The sequence below is a fragment of the Notamacropus eugenii genome, chromosome 1 (assembly GCF_028372415.1).
Source record: "Notamacropus eugenii isolate mMacEug1 chromosome 1, mMacEug1.pri_v2, whole genome shotgun sequence".
Classification (NCBI taxonomy): domain Eukaryota; kingdom Metazoa; phylum Chordata; class Mammalia; order Diprotodontia; family Macropodidae; genus Notamacropus; species Notamacropus eugenii.
Genome location: NC_092872.1, coordinates 613,012,976 through 613,030,999, shown reverse-complemented (window position 1 = coordinate 613,030,999; position 18,024 = coordinate 613,012,976). Strand labels below are relative to the sequence as shown.

General features: G+C 46.6%; 1 protein-coding gene across 2 annotated transcripts in view; it reads right to left on the bottom strand.

Annotated features, from left to right (window-relative positions):
• The window catches only part of GFRA2 (GDNF family receptor alpha 2), a 97,328-nt gene extending 82,276 nt beyond the window's left edge, over positions 1 to 15,052 (bottom strand). For both annotated transcript variants that reach the window (XM_072634956.1, XM_072634957.1), the window contains exons 1-3: positions 13,879 to 15,052; positions 6,733 to 7,047; positions 44 to 127 (exon numbers count right to left, since the gene is read on the bottom strand). In XM_072634956.1, coding sequence (XP_072491057.1) covers positions 44 to 127; positions 6,733 to 7,047; positions 13,879 to 13,918 — 439 coding nt within the window. In that variant the 5' untranslated portion in view covers positions 13,919 to 15,052. The remainder of the gene's footprint in view (positions 1 to 43; positions 128 to 6,732; positions 7,048 to 13,878) is intronic.
• Positions 15,053 to 18,024: the final 2,972 nt, after the last annotated feature.

Here is an 18,024-nt window from a genome sequence, read left to right as displayed (position 1 = left end):
GGCATTCAGGACTAAAACAGGGCTTCCCAAGGAGTCCACTTACCTGAGAAGATTGAAGCAAGCCTGAAGATGTCTGAGAGGCGGGAGGTGATGGGCTCATAGGGTGAGGCTTCATAAAATTCCTCTCCTAAAAGAGAGAGAAGAAAGTGAAACTGATGGAGACAGGGTGAGGGGATGGAGGTTTAAAAAAGTAAGCTCTCCTTCTCTTCTTCTGCCATGATCCAAATGACCTGGGTTCGGATCATGCCTCTGTTACTTGTAACTTGTGAGTCCCTGGGCAAGGAATCTAACATCTCCAGGCTTCAGATTCCTCATCTGTGAAATGAGGGGGCTCAACTAGATGGCCTTCTAAGGCCCCTTCCGATTATAAATCTATGGAGTCACAGGATTCTTAGCCCTTTTTGCATGTCATGGACCCCTCTGACAAGAAGTCTGGTGAAACCTATAGACTCCTTTTCAGTGTAATATTTTTAAATGCATAAAAGAAACGCAATAGCGTTACAAAAGAAACCAATATGTTAAAAGAGAGTTATCAAAATGTTTTTAAAAACAAAATGACAAATGCATGGATTCCAGGTAAGAACCCCTGCTGGAGAGAAAGGGCAGGAACATTGGCCAAGTAGGAATCCAGGTTCTCCCTGACTCCCATATTCATATAGTGCTTTGTTCCTGGCCCTCCTTCCAAGAACCTCAGATCCCTCCCTTCTAGAACCCCATTCATTTTTTCTTCCTCCTATTTTTCTCCTTAACTGCATCTGTCAACTCCCTCTAAGTGCCTCTCTCCTTCCCTCCCATACCATCACATTCCCCAGTTTCACAGTCTTGTCATAGAAGGGTAGAAAGAAAAGGGAAAAGAAAGGATGGAGTGACAGAAGACAATTGGAGAAGATAGAAGACAAGTGGCATATTCTAGTCCCTAGCCACCTAGGCTAGGAGCATCTCTCACTCCATGACTTGCTGGGAATCTCTCTCTTTCCACTACCCCCCCATTTCCAACTCCAAGCCCTCAATTGGAAAGGAAAGAACCTCTTCAGATAGCATGGAGAGGAGAAATCAATGGATTCAGAGTCAGAGGGGAAGGAGAGGAGGGAACGACTCACAGCCTCCCCAACCCATTCCCAATCTGTCGTAAGCTTCTGGCACATTGAAGGCTAGGGTTGGTCTCTCGGGATCCACCTTTTCCACAAAGCCTACCCTGACCTCAGTCAGCCCACCAAAGCCTTCCTTGCTCTGAATTCCTAGGACCCTGATTATCTCTCACACTTATTGGGCATTGAGTTTGCACTGTCGGCTGACATCTCTTGTATTGATAGTTAAGTATCATATAGCTAATTTACAAGACTCAAGGGAAACACTTGGGAACCTGCCTTCAAAAGCACAAAGGGGCTATGAGCAAAGTACTGGACTAAAAGGAATACAAAGTATTGTGATGCATGACACTTATTTAATGTATGCTGTGTTCCTCCAGCCAGACTGTAAGCATTGGGGAGGGCAGGAACTGAGTGTATTCATCCTTGTATGCTCCCTGGCACCCAGCATTCTGTCGGTGCTCAATAATTTAAAGTAGGTTAAATGAAAGAAAGATGGTCTTTATCAAGTCATTCAGAAATGAGTAATTCTATTGTTTGTAAAATGCAAGGGGGGATTCTACTGATGGTTGATATCACATCAGGTTTGAAAAGAATACTCAGAAAACTAAGAGAAGCAGCAAGTCCCAGGAACACTGGATTCATAGGTTCATAGGATTTAGAGCTGGAAGTCATATCTAGTCTAACTCTCTCATTTTACAGATAGGGAAAGTGCTGAGGTTCAGAGCTAAGGTCACACAGTCAGGAAAAAGTAGAGTTGATTTGAACCCAGGTTCCCAATCCAGTACTTGACTCCCAAGCCTAAATCATGGCAGGATTCTGATATAGGGAATACCTGGCTGAGAACTTTGTGAGAAAAACCTACACAGTTTCCAGTTGGAGCTTATGGATAGCCTTCAGTTATGAAAGCATCTTTTTCCAGTACAGAAGAAACTGAGTGAAATGTACAGATGCTGGCAGCCTGGGCTGCGTAGATAATAGGAATAGGAAAGATAATGATTTAAAAGGAAAAAGACAAGGAACATGAGCTCATTAAAGAAACGAAACACCTCTGGAAGGGAATGAGGTAACCAGGTGTCAGCAGGGATTCTGCCACTATCTTGGTTACCTTGGACAAATCCCTTCCTCTTCAGCAGCCTTAGTTTTCCTCCATGTAAAGTGAGGGCGCTAGACCAGATGGTCTCAGAGGTCTTTTCTCTGGTTCTCTGGTTCTTTGATTCTATGATTATCACAAACTGAACAGTAACACCACCAAAGGGAATTTTGATTTCATATTCATATCATGCAGCATTTCCCTACTACCTCCTGTCATCTTCCTAGCTCCAAGGGCCTCAAATTCCAAACTTAACTTTATCTCTGCTAAAGGCAATTACATTTAATAAAGACCCACATCTAACCTTGCCCATCAGAAGACACCAAGAAAGTGGGAGGAGAGGGGGGTGAATACTTAGAGATGGGAAAGAAACCAAATCCCAGCAAGCTATTTTCCCATGTACAATTCTTCCCCATCCCTCTGCCCCAAACCCCAGCAAGGTTTGTTAAGCAGAGCTATTAAGAGGCATAGAGGAGTCACTGGGACTTCCCCTCAGGAGGTCCAAGGATAATTAACTCCCAGGTGGACCTTGCCGCTCACAGAAAAATTATCTTCCATTCAAAGACTCCCGGCTTTCCATGGCCAGCCTTGAGTGTGTGAATGATCCCTGACCCAGGGCCCAGAAGAGGACTTTCTTGTGGCTTTAAGAAAGCAGCCCTGTTCCAAGGAGGAGGGAGGAAAAAACTGAGAGAGACAGACAAGAGGAGACAAGGATGTGCCTGTCCTTCCTAAAAGGATTATGGAGGAAAAATCTCATCGCAGATAATTTTTGAACAACTGGTGCTGTGCTCTAGGAATCCTAGTAAATCTAAGTTTTAGGAGGCTCCTGGAGAATGGTCACATAATGGAAAAAAACATTGAATTTGGGGTCAGAAGAGACAGATTTGAATTCTAACTCTACCCATAACTCTATGAGCTTGGACCTACTCTAAGCTTCAATTTCCTGCTTGGTAGCATTAGAGAATTAGACTCCTTTGCATAACAGTAACAGCAGCAGCAGCTAGCATTTACATAGCACTTTAAGGGTTATGAAGTACTTTACAAATATTATTTCTTTTGATTCTTGCAACAACTTTGGGAGGTAAGCACCATTATTATCCCCATTTTATGGATGAGGAAATTGAAGCAGGCAGAAGTTAAGTGACTTGTCCAAGGTCACACAGCTAGGACGTGTATGAGGCTGTATGGTAAATTAGGTCTTCCTGACTCCAGGTTCCACTGTACCCACTGTATCACCTGACGGTTTTACATTCTATGAAGATAGGAGGAATAAAAATTTATGTCTAGGCCTTCTATCCAGAAAAGAGGTATCTGCAATCAAGAGCTCCTGAGATGATGGATGTAAAAGCCCTTTCAAAAGCATTGAGATCCATGGTTTCTCCCATTCATTTTATTTCTTCTATGCAACATGACTAATGTGAAAATGTGTTTAAGAATGTATGTGTAGAACCCATATAAGATTGCATGCCATCTTGGGGAGAGATGGGGGAGAAAGAGGAAGAAAATTTAAATTTATGGAAATGACTGTTGAAAACTGAAAACAAGATAATTACATTTTTTAAAAAAGCATTGAGTTCTATATAGTATAAATGTAGGGTATTGCTTAGCTGTATAACTTATTAGAATCAAAGAATTTCAGAGTATGATGGGACCTCAATGGCCATCTTATAAATGCCATACCTAACAAAGAATTTCATCTGTCACATAATCCAATCAGTGGTCATTCATCCTCTGCTTAAAGACCTGGGGTGAGTGGGGCACTCGCTATTTCCCAGGGTAGCCCACTCCACTTCTGGATACCTTGAATTGTTGGGAAGTTCCTCTTATCAAGGCTAATTCTACCTCTACCACTTCTAGCCAAGGTTGGTGGACAAGGCCAATCCCTCTTCCACAAGATATCCCTTCAAATAGTTAATGCCAGCTAACCCTGTCTCCTCCCCCTCCCACCCTCCATGCAAGTCTTCTTCAAACTAAAAATCCCTTCAGCTGCCCCATTACTATCTTATGAGGTAGTATAGAGGTACGTGAGGTTAGTTAGGACCTCTTAGGGCCACTGAAAGCAGACTACAGCACTTTTATTTCTAGCCCATGAATTTTCTGTTTCTTCTTTAGAGATTATTGTTGTCATTCAGTCATGTGTGACCCTTTTGGGAGTTTTCTTGGCAAAGATACTGGTTTGCCATTTTCTTCTCCAGCTCACTTTACAGATAAGGAAACTGAGGCAAACAGGGTTAAGTGCCTTGCTCACAGTCACATAGCTAGTAAGTGTCTGAGGCTGAATTTGAACTCAGGAAGATGAGTCTTCCTGATTCCAAGGCCAGGTGCTCTATCCACTGCACCACCTAACTTCCCCTCTAGTGGTTAGTTGTTACTAGTAACTGAGAAGACCACTTAAGGTAGACCTTCTATGTTGTCTCCCCTCTGCAACACCCAGTCTCACTCCCCTCCCCCTATGTTTTCAATATAACTTAAAACAGAACTGAAAGTTTCCAAGAGAAAGCAGATAGGTAAGCTTATTAAATCAATAATGTTGATTTTACATGAGGCATTAAGTCAATGTCTTTGGCCTTGGGTGGTTCCACTTTTTCTGGGGAATAAGATGCAAAATGTCTATGGTAGGTCTCTCCTCCTTTTTCCTCATTGCTACCTGGGGATGTCTTCCAGAGCTGAGGATGATGAAGCGGAAGGCATCTCAGAGGTCGTCTCATCCAGGCAGCTAAGGGATGTAGAAGCTCTGAGTTCAAATCCTGCCTCAGCCACTAATTAGTCGTTTGTGACCCTTGCTGGAGAAGTCACTTACTGTGTGATCCTAAGTAAATCAAAAGGAAATTGCACTTGTGGGCCTCTAAGGGGTCCTTCCAAGAATTCTGAACAAAGATTTCTTAGGAGGAAGAAGCTACCCTCTGCCAAAGGCTGCCCTTTACCATTTCTGGATAGCTGAAATAGTTCACTTCCCTCTTCCTCTAACCCACTCTCTTCCTCTTTTCCCCACTGCTGTTCATCCTCTCATAGGAAAGCCCCAGGAAGCTTCCACACCCATGGATTAAACATCTCTGTTTCCTGCAAATGATCCTCATATGGCAAAACCTGGAGTTGATTACAAAACAAAGCTAGCCTATTTTGTAGTGTTACGCTGTCATTTTCAACTACATACCCTGATTTCTTTTTTTATGGTAGATTCAACCTATGTTTTCCAACTGGGTCCTGAGTGGTCGGTTTGGCCTGAGTGGGACTTTGGATGAATCCCCCAGGATTCTAAGGCTTCCCCCTGCCCAGCCCCTCTCCCCCTCCAAAAGGAGACCTAGCAAGGGAGAGGTGCCAGCTTGGGTTTGGGAGTCAGGCTAACGTTGTAGACAAGGAGGGTGTCCAGGACTGGCTTACCCAAGTGAGGTCATAGTTCCTACTGATAGTGCAGTACTCAGGTGAATAATTCAAGTACTTGGAGCTGCCACCAAACACGCCTAGCTTTGAAGCCAGGATAATAACTAAACAGGAAGAATTGTCCAAAGAAGGGACCTATTGAGAGCAGGAGAATTTCTCAGTGACAACAGTGTGTTTGCGCCACTATTTTAATCTCTCCTCCATCTTAACCTCCTTCCTTAACCCCTCAGCTCTGATAGGTGAGCCTCTGTCACCTTCCTTGGAATCAGGCTATGGTCTAGCTGTTTCTCCCACACCCTTTTCCAATTTCTCTTTATATTTTGTCTTCCCCCATTAGAATATATAAGCTCCTTGACTTGCTTATATTTCTTTCCCCAAAACTAGCACAATTCTTGGCACACATGGTAAGAATTTAATAAATGTTTTATCTCTCCATCCATCCATCCATCCATCCACCCATTTATTGATCAATCTATCTCCAAGAGTAGATTTCCTGATTGGGTCATCCAGAGGAATGTTTCCCTTATTCACAACTGTATTTCTTTAGAGTGTCAATCTGAAGACCACCTACTGATTCCATTTGTGGTGAGGGGCCTCACCCTCCATCTCTGCCCCATTGCCTAACCTTCCCATCACCATCCATTATTTCTGTGTATGAGAGAGAAATGTGTCTTGGCGCTTATAGATCTTCTGACTTTTCTCCAGCCTCTTTGCCTTTCTCCTCTTCCCAACATCCCTGACCTCTCTCTATTTCTTATCTTTGATTCCTCTGCTAACTATCTTAAGAATCAAGCACGGGCTACCCCTCTGCATTCACACTGCTAAGTGAATGTAGTGGGAGGATTCCTGGTCTTAGGATCAGAACGCACAGGTTCAAATCCAGGCCTTACTACTTATTGGCTGACTGGGTATCCTTGAGCAGTTCACTAAACCTCCCCACGCCCCAGCCTCAATCTCCTACCCAAGATGGGGACAACAGCATTTACACTTCCCACCTTTCAGGGCTTTATAAAGGTGCCGAGACTGTTAATAAGCACCAGCCTTTCCAATCTATTGGCCCATTCCTTACACACACACACCCAAGGCCCAGGCCTCTGGGCGTTCCCCATGGCTCTGTCAGCCATTCCCCAGGCCCTCCACACCCACTTTCAGCCCACCTCTTTTACTTACCCTCTGTAAGCCCCAAGTGGATGCTCCAATAGATCTGTAAACACTGCAGCTCTTTCTTCATGCCCCGCTTGCACCGGCAATCATACAAGGGACTTTCCTGTAGTACTTCCAGGGCAGCCTGGCACTCCTTGTTGGCGAGCATGGTGTTCCGGTCCCGGCCAGCCAGGCACTGCCGCAGAGTGCGGTACCTGGAGCTACAGTTGGACTCAGCTGCACATAACTCATTTGCCCGGACACAGTCTACGGGGGGCCGCCAGCCGTGGAGCTCTGAGCCCTGCAGGGAGGAGGGGCTGGCCAGGGAGCGCAGGGACTCGTCTGGGAAGTGGGGTGGGGGTGGGAGGGGAGGGAAGAGAGGTATGAATGATAGCAGCCAAGACCAGCGACCAAGAGAACAGGTCTAGGGAGGTGATCTTGGGCCCTACCAGGGATTTCACACTCATTTTACAGGAAGAAAAGGTGAGGCACACTGAGACTTTCTTGGCTCTGCCTCTCCTTAGCCTCAACAAAGAATCATTAGAAAAACTAGGGAAAAAGAAAAAGAAAAAACTCAGAGATTCAGCATACTCATTATCTAATGCTGAAGAAGATTCAGGAGTCATAAATTCAGCAGCCTAGCTCTCACCCAAAACCCAAAGAGAAATACAAGACCTCTCAGACTAGTTCAGCTACACCATGGTGCTTGGTCCCTTGCTCTTTTGCCAGTTTGCTTATTTTCACAAACATTTATTAAACAACTACTGTGTGCAAAAAACTGTATCAGGTACTAGAAGAGCTGTAAGTCTTCCCTAAGACAGGGCTCCTGCTTCATGGAGCTCACATGAGAGATGGGAAGACAGATGGCTAAAAACAACCCTTGCTAGGATAGAGTCCAGGCAGTTTACTCAAAACAATCCTATATCACTGCAGTTATTGTCCTCCATTTTACAGATAAGAAAACTGACTCTCAGAGAAATGAAATGACTTGCCAATGGACAAAGCAACAAACAAGGTGAGAGTTGAACCCAGGCCTTTTGACATCACACTACTAAAACAGCACCCACATCAAGGTGATGTTTTAGTACAAGACAAAAAAAAAATGTTAAGAGAGAAGGTCTCCCCCTGGGTCCTGAGCTGTAAGCTGAGGCCAAGTCCTTTACGGGAGTCCAGAGAGTTCATTCATGGCTTTAATAATAGAAAAGCTGGAAACTATAGGACTTCCCTGGACTAGAAGAGGGAGGTTCTGACTGCTTTGCTCCAGTAGATCTTCAGTCCAGCTAATATTCAACCACCAGGTTACGATATAATCCTGGGGAACTTAGAGCTACAGAAGTAGATGGACAGAAGACCCAGGATCTGAGGGCTGCCCTGATGTAAGATAAAGCTCAAATCACATCTCTCTAGTTCCCCTTATTTTAGGCCTAGAAATAATTTATTTTCCTAATCCTACCATGATCCCCTCCACCGGGCCTTCCCAAGATACCCTCTTCATCCATTTACTGCTTCACTACTGTACTCCATTAGAAAATTGGCACCCCTCCCCCACATTCCCCTCTTGTTTGGCCTTTCTCCATTCTCTCCAAGTTTCTTTTTCTTTCTGATTTCTTTCTGATCTTATTATACATAAACCAACTGGGAAAGAATTTTCCTTTTAGTGTTCCTGTTCTCACTCTCACCCTCCTCCTTCTCTTCTCTTTCAACTCTCTCTCTCTCTTTCTCTCTCTCTCTCTCTCTCTATATATATATATATGTGTGTGTGTGTGTGTGTGTCTCTCTCTCCCTCTCTCTTTCTCTCTCTCCTTCTCCCTCTCCCTCTCTCCCCTTTCTCTCTTTCCTCTCTCTCTATCTTTCTCCCTCCTTTTTTCCTCTCCCTCCCATTCTCCCCTTCTATCTACACCTCCTTCCCTTCTCTCTTTCCCTCTCTCCATCTTTCTCTCTCACTCCTTTATCTCCCTCCCATTCTCTCCCCCCCTCTATCTACATCTCCTTCCCCCTCTATCTACATCTCCTTCCCCTCTCTCTTTCCCTCTCTCCATCTCTTTCTCTCTTACTTCTTTATCTCCCTCTCATTCTCTCCCCCTCTTTTTCCCTCTCTCTCCATCTCTTTCTCTCTCACTCCTTTATCTCCCTCCCATTCTCTCCCCCTCTCTATCTACATCTCCTTCCCCTCTCTCCATTTCTTTCTCTCTCACTCCTTTATCTCCCTCCCATTTTCTCCCCTTCTCTATCTCCTCCTGCTTCCCTTCTCCCCCTCTCATTCCCTCTCCATCTTTCTCCCTCCCCCTCTCTATCTTTACCTCCTTCCCCTCCCTTTCCCTCTCTCTCCATCTTTTTCTCTCTCATTCCTCTATCTCCCTCTCATTCTCTCCCCTTCTCTCTTTTCCTCTCTCTCCATCTCTTTCTCTCCCTCCCATTCTCTCCCCCTCTCTATCTCCACCTCCTTGCCCTCTCCCCCCTCTCTAAATGGCCTTAGCAGTAAATCAAATACAAAAGACCCAGCTTTCTATAAAATCAGAGTCTGGAAGTAAGGAAAGGGACTTCTTTTTGGACTCTCATCATCAAAGGGGCCAAATCATCTTCCTTTGGATTACAAGACTCCCAAGTCTCACCAGGACTGGGAAAAAAAACCACATGGGAACAGTCACATACACACACGCGCATGCACACACACCCGTTAAGTGATAAACTCCAGCCCTTTTCCCTCTGCTCAGCCCTGTTCTCTGCAGAATTACTCACTCCAGCCCTAGTCTGGTCCCCCAGCCCACCCCTGTTCCAAGGCCCAAACTCAGGGGCCAGGGAAGAATTCTCAGGGAAAACCCTTTAAAGCGCATTTGAATTTCCCATCAAAACCCACCAGAAGTAAAACTGATTTCCCGGTGAATTCCACCTTCCCCACCCACATCGGTTCTTTCTTCCCACTGCGGCCCTGCTTAGGGGGTGCTTCAGCAAGGAGACAGCGGCACCTAGAGGCAAAAAGGTGGATTGCCTGGCCTTTGGACCCACTCCCTCCTTCCCACCCAAAATAATCCAGCTCTTAATACAAATGACTATGGACCAGGGTCCAGGTAGAACAGAAAGAAAGTGGGGTTTCTGAGTAGAATGAGCAGATGGAAAGATGATAGATCAAAAGAAGTTTCTTTCACATGCACTGAGCACTCCTCTCTCCAAGATAAATCCCCCAAACAAGAATGGAGATGGGAAGAGGTTTCAACCTAGGGTCTTTGAGGGGAATGGGATCATGAATGCTCTGTGAAGCTCAGAAGGGAGTATCAGCGCTGGAAATTTGCCCATTAGCTCCAAGCAGAAGCATTATCCCAGTTTCTAGAACACTGCTAGGACTGTACCTGTGAAAGTGATTCAGTCTTGGGGGTCTAGGAGCAGCTGAGCTGACATAGCCCTGCCAAACCATCCAGCTAGCCAGCTGAACCACAGAATCTTCAGTTCTTGGACTTCCATGACCAGCATAAAGGTCCAATTCTCACCTCTCCCTTTGGTAGGGCAAGTTGACCCAATGTTGGGTCCCTCACTATAATCTGAAGCTTCTTTGCCAACATGAGACCTAAATGATATATTCCTGAACCCTTGCAGATTCAGTGCTCAGAAAACTTTTCTCTTAAGGGATAGGAAAGTATCTGCAGAGTATGGAAAATAGAGCAATTCTAACCCTGCAAAAGTATCTAGAAACCAAAAAGACAACTCTTGCCAGACTTCTGGGCCTTGGTGTTTATTGCAAAGGCCTTGATTATCCACTAGGTGTCCAGTTAAATAGTCATAGAGCATCAATGTGATGATCTCTGAAAGATGCCAGTTGCTCCTTCATTCACCCACCTTTTGTCTACCATCTCATTCTTCACCTTCTAATTGCCTTGATGAACCCTATTAACACCCAACAAGGATGACAACTTCTAAATACAGACGCAATTGATTCTCAGTCACCAACTCTGAACAGAAGAGGTTCCAGAAATAGCTCCAAACTCTGGAATAGGAAAAAGTTCACATCGTCCAAGGAAAGGAACATATAGACCACTAAACAGGAGCTGACCAAGAATGAGTGAGATGATTCCACAAAGAAGTGATATGCCTTCCCCCTAAAACCAAATACCAGCCCAAATGGGACCTCTGACCAGCCTTGCCCAGATGGCTTTCTTTCCTATTTCAGTCATTCTGTGCATTCTTCATTGAGATATTTGGCCAACACTACATAAATGCCACTCAGTTAGTGGCACCAGTTGCTTTGTTGAGGCACCAGTCAAAACTAAAGCTATTTAGAACACACCTCACCAAGCCCTCTACATTCTCATGTTAGAATCTTCTTCATCAGACCTTCCAAAAAGGGGTCAGAATGGGATTACTTTCTCTTCAAGCTCCAGGCTTGTTGTGGTATTTGTCCTTGGTTCTCTAAAAGGACCATGACATCAAGATGATGATATGACTTGCAGTTGACTCTGGGAAGACTTAACTCAAAGAGAAATCATCTAATGGTGGTTCTGGACCAAAGTTTCCTGGGGATCAATCCAATCTCTTATGAAATTAGCTTGATCTATACCCTGTGTCACTCCCAGACCTCTCAATACCATCCTACAATGTGAATTGCCTCCTCCCTGCCCATCCCAAATCCTACTTTAATAAAGTAAAAGGTTTCAGAAAGGGAAGAGAAATGAAAGGCAGAAATCAGAAGGGAATGTCAGATTCTGATTCGATCTCCCCTTTTCCCCATCTCTCCTTACTCCTTTTCCCCACCACTCAACACACAAGGACCCATCCAACATTCATAATTCCTTTCATCTTCATCCCCAAGGAACTGCAAAGGATGGAGGAATCTTGCACCTTTGTCCAACACATTCATTGACTCAAAGCTCTACCTCGGTACCTCTTTCTCAGAGAGGGAGAAATTTACCCCATCTGAGTTCAGAAAGACTACAATATTGGTATTAAAGTCAAATCTTGCTCCCTTAGGTGCCCTGGAGGTCACTGAAGGGACCCAGTCAGCTTTCCCCTGTCTGAAAAGCACAAATGCCTATAAGTATTGCTTATGATGAATGTGTTTCAGCGATGGGGAACCCCAGCTAATTTTCCTGAAATCCAATTCTTTCATTACCCTATTCCTACACTCTCCTGGGCCATAAAGGACTAAGACTTAAAACCACTAAAACGAGAGAATGTCAAGTTTGTAAAAAAGCCCCTTCAGCCCCTTCATATTCTTTCTGGTTCTATAGAGAAAGTCTGCAAGATTAGCAAAGGAGCAAAGAGACACAGGAGCATCCTTGCCCAACTCTCTTTTCTCACCATCACCACTACCACCCCTCAACTCCAAAAGAATGAGTAATAGTCAATGGGTTATCTATGTCCCAAGGCAGGGAGTGATAAAACCATACCAGGCCAAGGTACATCTCCTATAACCCCATAAAGGATTATTTCTTAAAACAGTTAGCCGCCTCTAGGGTGGAGCAGGGTGGGGCTGGGAGGGGTCAAAGAGTGGAGACAATTGACTGGCAGTACACTAGAGTTGGGCCACTGCAACTCAGGAGAGTCAGGCTTCCTCAAGGCAAAATCTCACCTCTCCCTACTCAGGTGGGAGAGCTCTTGTCCTTATTGTCTCTGTCCTAAGCCCCTATCTCATGTGGTCACTCCTGATATCTCCCTCCACATCTCCTTTCCTGGTTGTGCAGCCCTCTCTGGGTGAAGGAGAGCACCACAGTCCAAAAGAACTAAAGGTACCTCACATGCTATGCTCTCTCAGATACCCCCAACACAAGGGGGCACCTTGGCATAAACACTGGGACCCTATATGGGCTAGGTTGCTTTTGCTCACTTTTTTTTCTTTTAACAATGCCAGTGTGATGAGAACCTAGAGAATTAGATACAGATACGCACATGTTTTGAACTCCCACTAGTCAAGAACCACTCCTCAGTGGTCACTGCAAACTGAAGGAAGGCCTTGCCAGCATGCATTTCTTCCCCTCCCCCACCCTGGGCACTCTTCCCTCCCTCCCTCTTTTCTGTTATCTTTTTCTGAGAAATTGCAGTTCCCAAAAGGAAAGAGGGACTATGGGGGCGGGGGAGAGGGAGAGGGAGAACAGCCAAAGGGGCTCACATATTCTAGTAGGCTTCCCCAGAACCAGCAAGATGGGGTTACAAATCCAAAAGTGGCTTCTGTCGCTGTCCAACATTAACTTCCCCCTCCCACTTCCATCACTGCCCCCTGCTCCCAGCCACTTGGGCCCTCCTTCCCAAGGAACTAAACTTTACACACCCACTTCGCTACCACCAGGGAAGCAACCAGGCCCCCCAAGGCTCAATTCGGATTCACCGAGGAGCTAGGAAGGGATGTTTCCAACTCCAGCTTATTCCCACCCACCCACCCATCCCAAGCGGACCCCTCCCTGGTACTCATAACCCGGGAGGCAAAGATCAAAAAAAAAAAAAAGTCAAAAGGTTAGGGGGCAAGAGGTTTCAAGGTGGTCGGCCAGGATATATCTTGCAAAGTCTTAAAGGGCGATCTGTAGGAAGGGGATTGGAAGCAGAAAGAGACTGATTATTTTCTAAAGGTTGATTGGCAGGTCCCAAGATCTGTAGCAGGAGGGTCCTTGATATTCAGAGCTTTCCCACGGTAGGCAACCAGCCGCTTTGGAATACGCTTCGGAATCCATGCCCTCCCCTCCACCTCCCGCATCTATATTCAGGTTTGATTCTGCGCTACGTTCCACTCCCCAGTCCTCTGCCTAGACTCCCGTTCTGACGAGGCGTTTAAAAAAGAAAAAAAAAGTTGTCCCAATTAAAAGCCATTGTTTGGGGATAAATTGGTCTCGAGATTGTAATGATAACGTTTAAAGGGAGGAGCACGGGTCCTTTTTAATTTTTTTTTAATTTCTTCCTTCTACGTGTCCATCTCTCTCCATACCAGCTCTCCGTCCAAATCCCCAGGTTTCTTCTAGTTCCCTAGTTCTGCCCTCCTTGCCCCAGTTCTCCCCGGACCCCGGGCCGTGGCGCGCGTCCCTCAGCCTAGCTCTGGCTATCGGCCCGAGTGTCCCCGGCCCCGCTCCCAGCTCGCTCGGACTCTCGGTCACTCCCGCGCTCCCCAAGCTTGCTGCTCCCCACCCCCACCCCCACCTTGGCCCCTCTGGCTCTCGCTGGCCAGGAACCTAGCTCTCCCAGCCCGAGATTACTCACCCAAAAAGAAGAGGATGCAAAAGGTGTTTGCTAAGATCATGTTAAATAAATCCAACAGTTTTTGCCCTTTCCCTCCTGGGCTTTAAAAAAAACAACCAGTAACAATAATAGTCAAACAGCAATAATGAGTCCCAAATCCAATGCGGTGATCCCAGATATTCCACCAGATGACGGTTTTGTGTCCCTGCTATTCTCTCCTCTGGCAGGAAAGGGGTGTCGAAGGGGGAGTAAAGGCAGGGCTGCCGGGGAGCCTCTCGCTGGTCCCTTCCCCAAAAAGAAATAAAATATTTTTTTTTTTAAAAAGGTATCCCAGTCTTTTTGTTAGACGCCTCTTTAACCCTTCTCCAGGGATGCGCGAGTCACAGCCAGTACTATTCCAGAGCCCTTCCAAATGAGAGGGACGGGGCTAGGGAATGGAAGGGGGTGAGAACACAAGGTTGGAGAAGAAGGAATGGAACAGGCTGGGGGGTCTGAATAAAATGCAAAAACTGAAAGAAATCGAAGAACGGGTGGTAAAGCCAAGGAACAATCCAAAAGGAGCTTCGGTCAGAGGAGAGTGGAGTCGCTTCTTTCTCACCAAGACGAAGAAAGGATTAGAAAAATCTTCTCCCGCTAAGCCCTGCTCGCCTCACTTTTTTTCTGATGGAATTCCAGTGACCGTATGTGTCTCTGCGTCTCTCTCTCTCTCTCTCTCTCTCTCTCTCTCTCTCTCTCTCTCTCTCTCTCTCTCTCTCTCTCTCTCTCTCTCTCCCCTCTCTCTCTCTCCCCCTTTCCCTTTCCCTCCCTCCCTCCTCCCCCCACACACAATCTCTCACTCAAACCTCTCTCTCCCACTCCCCTCTACTCTCTCCTCTTTCTCTTCTACCTTCTCGCTCTCTTCTACAGGGCTAGATACTCTGGTATCCCAGTCGGAGCGAGAGACGCTGGGAAAAAGCGAAGGGGAGTCGAGGCGAGCACGGAGCTGCAGCAGGAGCAGGAGCCCGCGAGGCAAAGGTGAGCTCTGTAGCGGATTCCGCTTGCCTTCTAGCGGGCAGCTTTTCCCACACCTCCTGAAACTGACCAGCTCCTTAGCCGGAAACTGACCAGCGATCCAGCTCTCTCCAACAGCCTCAAGCTTCAGCCTGCCAGCTCTCGTTTCAACTGAACCGCTCCCTCCAGCGGATTTTTCTCTCAAAGCCCCTGCTGCCTGCACTCTCGGTCCCCACACACATCCCTTGGTACCCCCCAGAGAATGCCTGAGTTGGAGGTTAAAAGGCCCGGAGGCTGAGCCCCGAGTGACCTAGCCACCCACCTTCCGGAACATAAAGGGGCCCGGGAGGTGGGGGGCAGGGCAATGAAAGGGGCTATTCTTGCAGCGCAGCCTGAATGACTGGTTTAACCCAAAGCACATTTATTTAACCCTCTTCTTTCGGGCCAAGGGCCCTCGTTTTTAGGGTCCCAACAGTAATCCAGAGGGAGTAAATGGAAAGAGGTAAAGGGAGTAACCCCTGGGCGCGGGCGCGCAAACACACGCACACACACGCACACACACACACACACACACACACACACACACACACCAGCCCCCATCCTGTACACGCGCGCGCACGCACACACATATACACACACGTGCGCCCTCCACGCGGAACACGGGAACTTTCCCCTTAGCGATGGTGGCGCTGGCTGTCAGCCCTTTAGCCTGGAGCTTCTGGGGGTCAGACGGTGAGACCGATTCCTCCCCTTACCCTGTGTACCTCCCCTCCCCCATTCTGCCCAGAGCTGCTGGAAGACAGGAGGTGGCTGAAGCTCTTCAGGAGGCTGACCAAGAGGCTTCGCTGGGGCGACGAGAACGCGAATGGGAACGGGTTAAAGTGCCGGAGATGTGCGCGCACACACACGCACACACACACACACGCACACACACACGCACACACACACACACTCACACTCACACGGACCTGGAACAGGGGGATGGCAGCCTAGGTAAAGTGCTCCATTTGCTTTCCGATGGTGGTGGCCTCGCCTCCTTCTGTCCGCAGGAGCTACATGGAGAGAGGACCAGACGTGGGTCCGAAAACAGCTGCCTCCTCTGATACCCCTTGACTGGGACGGCGGTGGGGACGAATCCTCCGCCAGTGGGCCCCCTTTCCCATCATTGCTTGTATGTTTATTGTATCTATAGATGTGTAAATAATCCTCATCTCCCCCTAAGAAATGGCTTACCGGATGGGACTCAGGAGGCCCACCGAGGGCTAGAGCTGGAGGGAAGGGGGGGTGGGGGGTGCAGTCCTATTCCAAACTCGGTGGACACAGAGAAGCATTTGATTTAGACCCATTTGCACATTCAGCTTCTCAGCCCTGTTGCCCCCATTCTGTTGCTATCGCCTGAGAACAGAGGCCCTTGCTCTGGGATTTCCATGGCACTCAGATTCTTGCGTTCTCCTCCAGAACATGATCTTCCACTTTCTTACACACCACACACACGCACACTGCATTGAGTGAAGGTATTTGCAAGGCTTTTCACAAACTTTTCAAGTTGCTCCCGCTCCCACCAAAAGGTCTGAAATTGACTGTTCAGTATATTTGAGGGTGCTTTTTGACATTTTCTTTGTAAAACCAAGATCTTGGAAAGAAAGGTAAAGCCAGAAATGAGCTGATTAGGAAAGTGATGGTTAGCCTATCTCTGTAGGCTCAAATAGGAACTACCTAGGCCAGAAACCATCAGAGACTGCCATGCCTTTGGGATGGGAAACATCAAATGTTATCTCCATCTCTTCCAGTAGCCTAAGCATCATTCCTAGTGACTTAGAACATATTATTGTGTCTCTTTACTCTACTTTCACTTAAATGGTTGCTGGTCATTGCATTGGGACCTTCTCATTCCTACCTTTTCCTCTCCTTCAACTCAAGTGATGGTGTACGATACTTGCTCCAAGGCTGTCATGTTGGCCCCTGCCCAACCCCTGACAGAGGTAAGGATTGAGAAAGGAAGATAATTAGAGTTGAGGGAAGTCATTCCACCCTATCCTCCCCCTTTTCCTTGGCCCTTCCCAATTCCAATAAATTACTTCATGTCATGTCAAACAGGGCCTCCTGGCTTCTTTCAAAAACATGGATCAAAACCAAGATTTGCTAAGGGAGAAGGAGAGGCAAAGATAGGTACAAGAGATGACAAGTGACTAGAGTTGGCCCCACTGAAAAAACTCTAACAAGAAGACCAAAGGGGATGGGGAGTAAAGGAATATATATATTACATATATACACATACATATATAAATACAAGATCATCTGCCTGCAGTGGTACTTTTATCTTTGACCAAGACCAAACCTGTGCAAAATTACTGAGTAATTTGTCTTTAGGACCCCCTCACTTCCCTTTCTGAGCCCTCTCCACCCCTGGAAAGGGGGTGCCCAGGTCAGTTCCCTGGACTTAGTGATACAGTGGAAAGAACACTTTATTTGTGATTAGCAAGCCTGGATTCAAATCCCAGCTCTGTTACTGTTTAACCTTTGGCAAGCCACTTCATTTGCCTGGGCCTCAGTTTCCTCATCTGTAAAATAAAGAGTTGGACCCTCCTGATGAATACTCTCTCCTCTCTGGGTTCTTATGGTAGTGTTCTCTCCTGGTTGTCCTCTCCTACCTATCTGACTGCTCCTTCTCGGTCTCTTTTGCTGATTCATCATGCATATCATACCTCCTAACTGTAAACGTACACCAGGGCAGCTAGGTGGTGTAGTGGATAGAGCACCAGTGCAGGAGTCAGGAGGTCCTGAGACTTTGACATTCACTAGCTGTGTGACCTTGGGCAAGTCACTTAACCCCAATTGCCTCATCCTGGGTCATCTCCAGTCATCCTCATGAATGTCTGGTCACTGGATTCAGATGGCTCTGGAGGAGAAGTGAGGCAAGTGATCTGCACAGCCCTCCCTCACTCAAAGCAAAGTCAAGTGCAAGTCATGTCATTATTTCTGATGGCATGGTCTTCTTCAGCAACAAAGGAAGAACATACACAAATGGGCCCCAAAGCTCTGTCCTAGGGCCTCTTCTCCACTTTCTCTACATTCCCTCACTTAGTGATCCTATCAGCATCCATTGATTCAATTACTATGACTATGCTGATTTTTCCCAACCCTAGTTTCTCCTAAATTCCAATTCTACATGCCTCT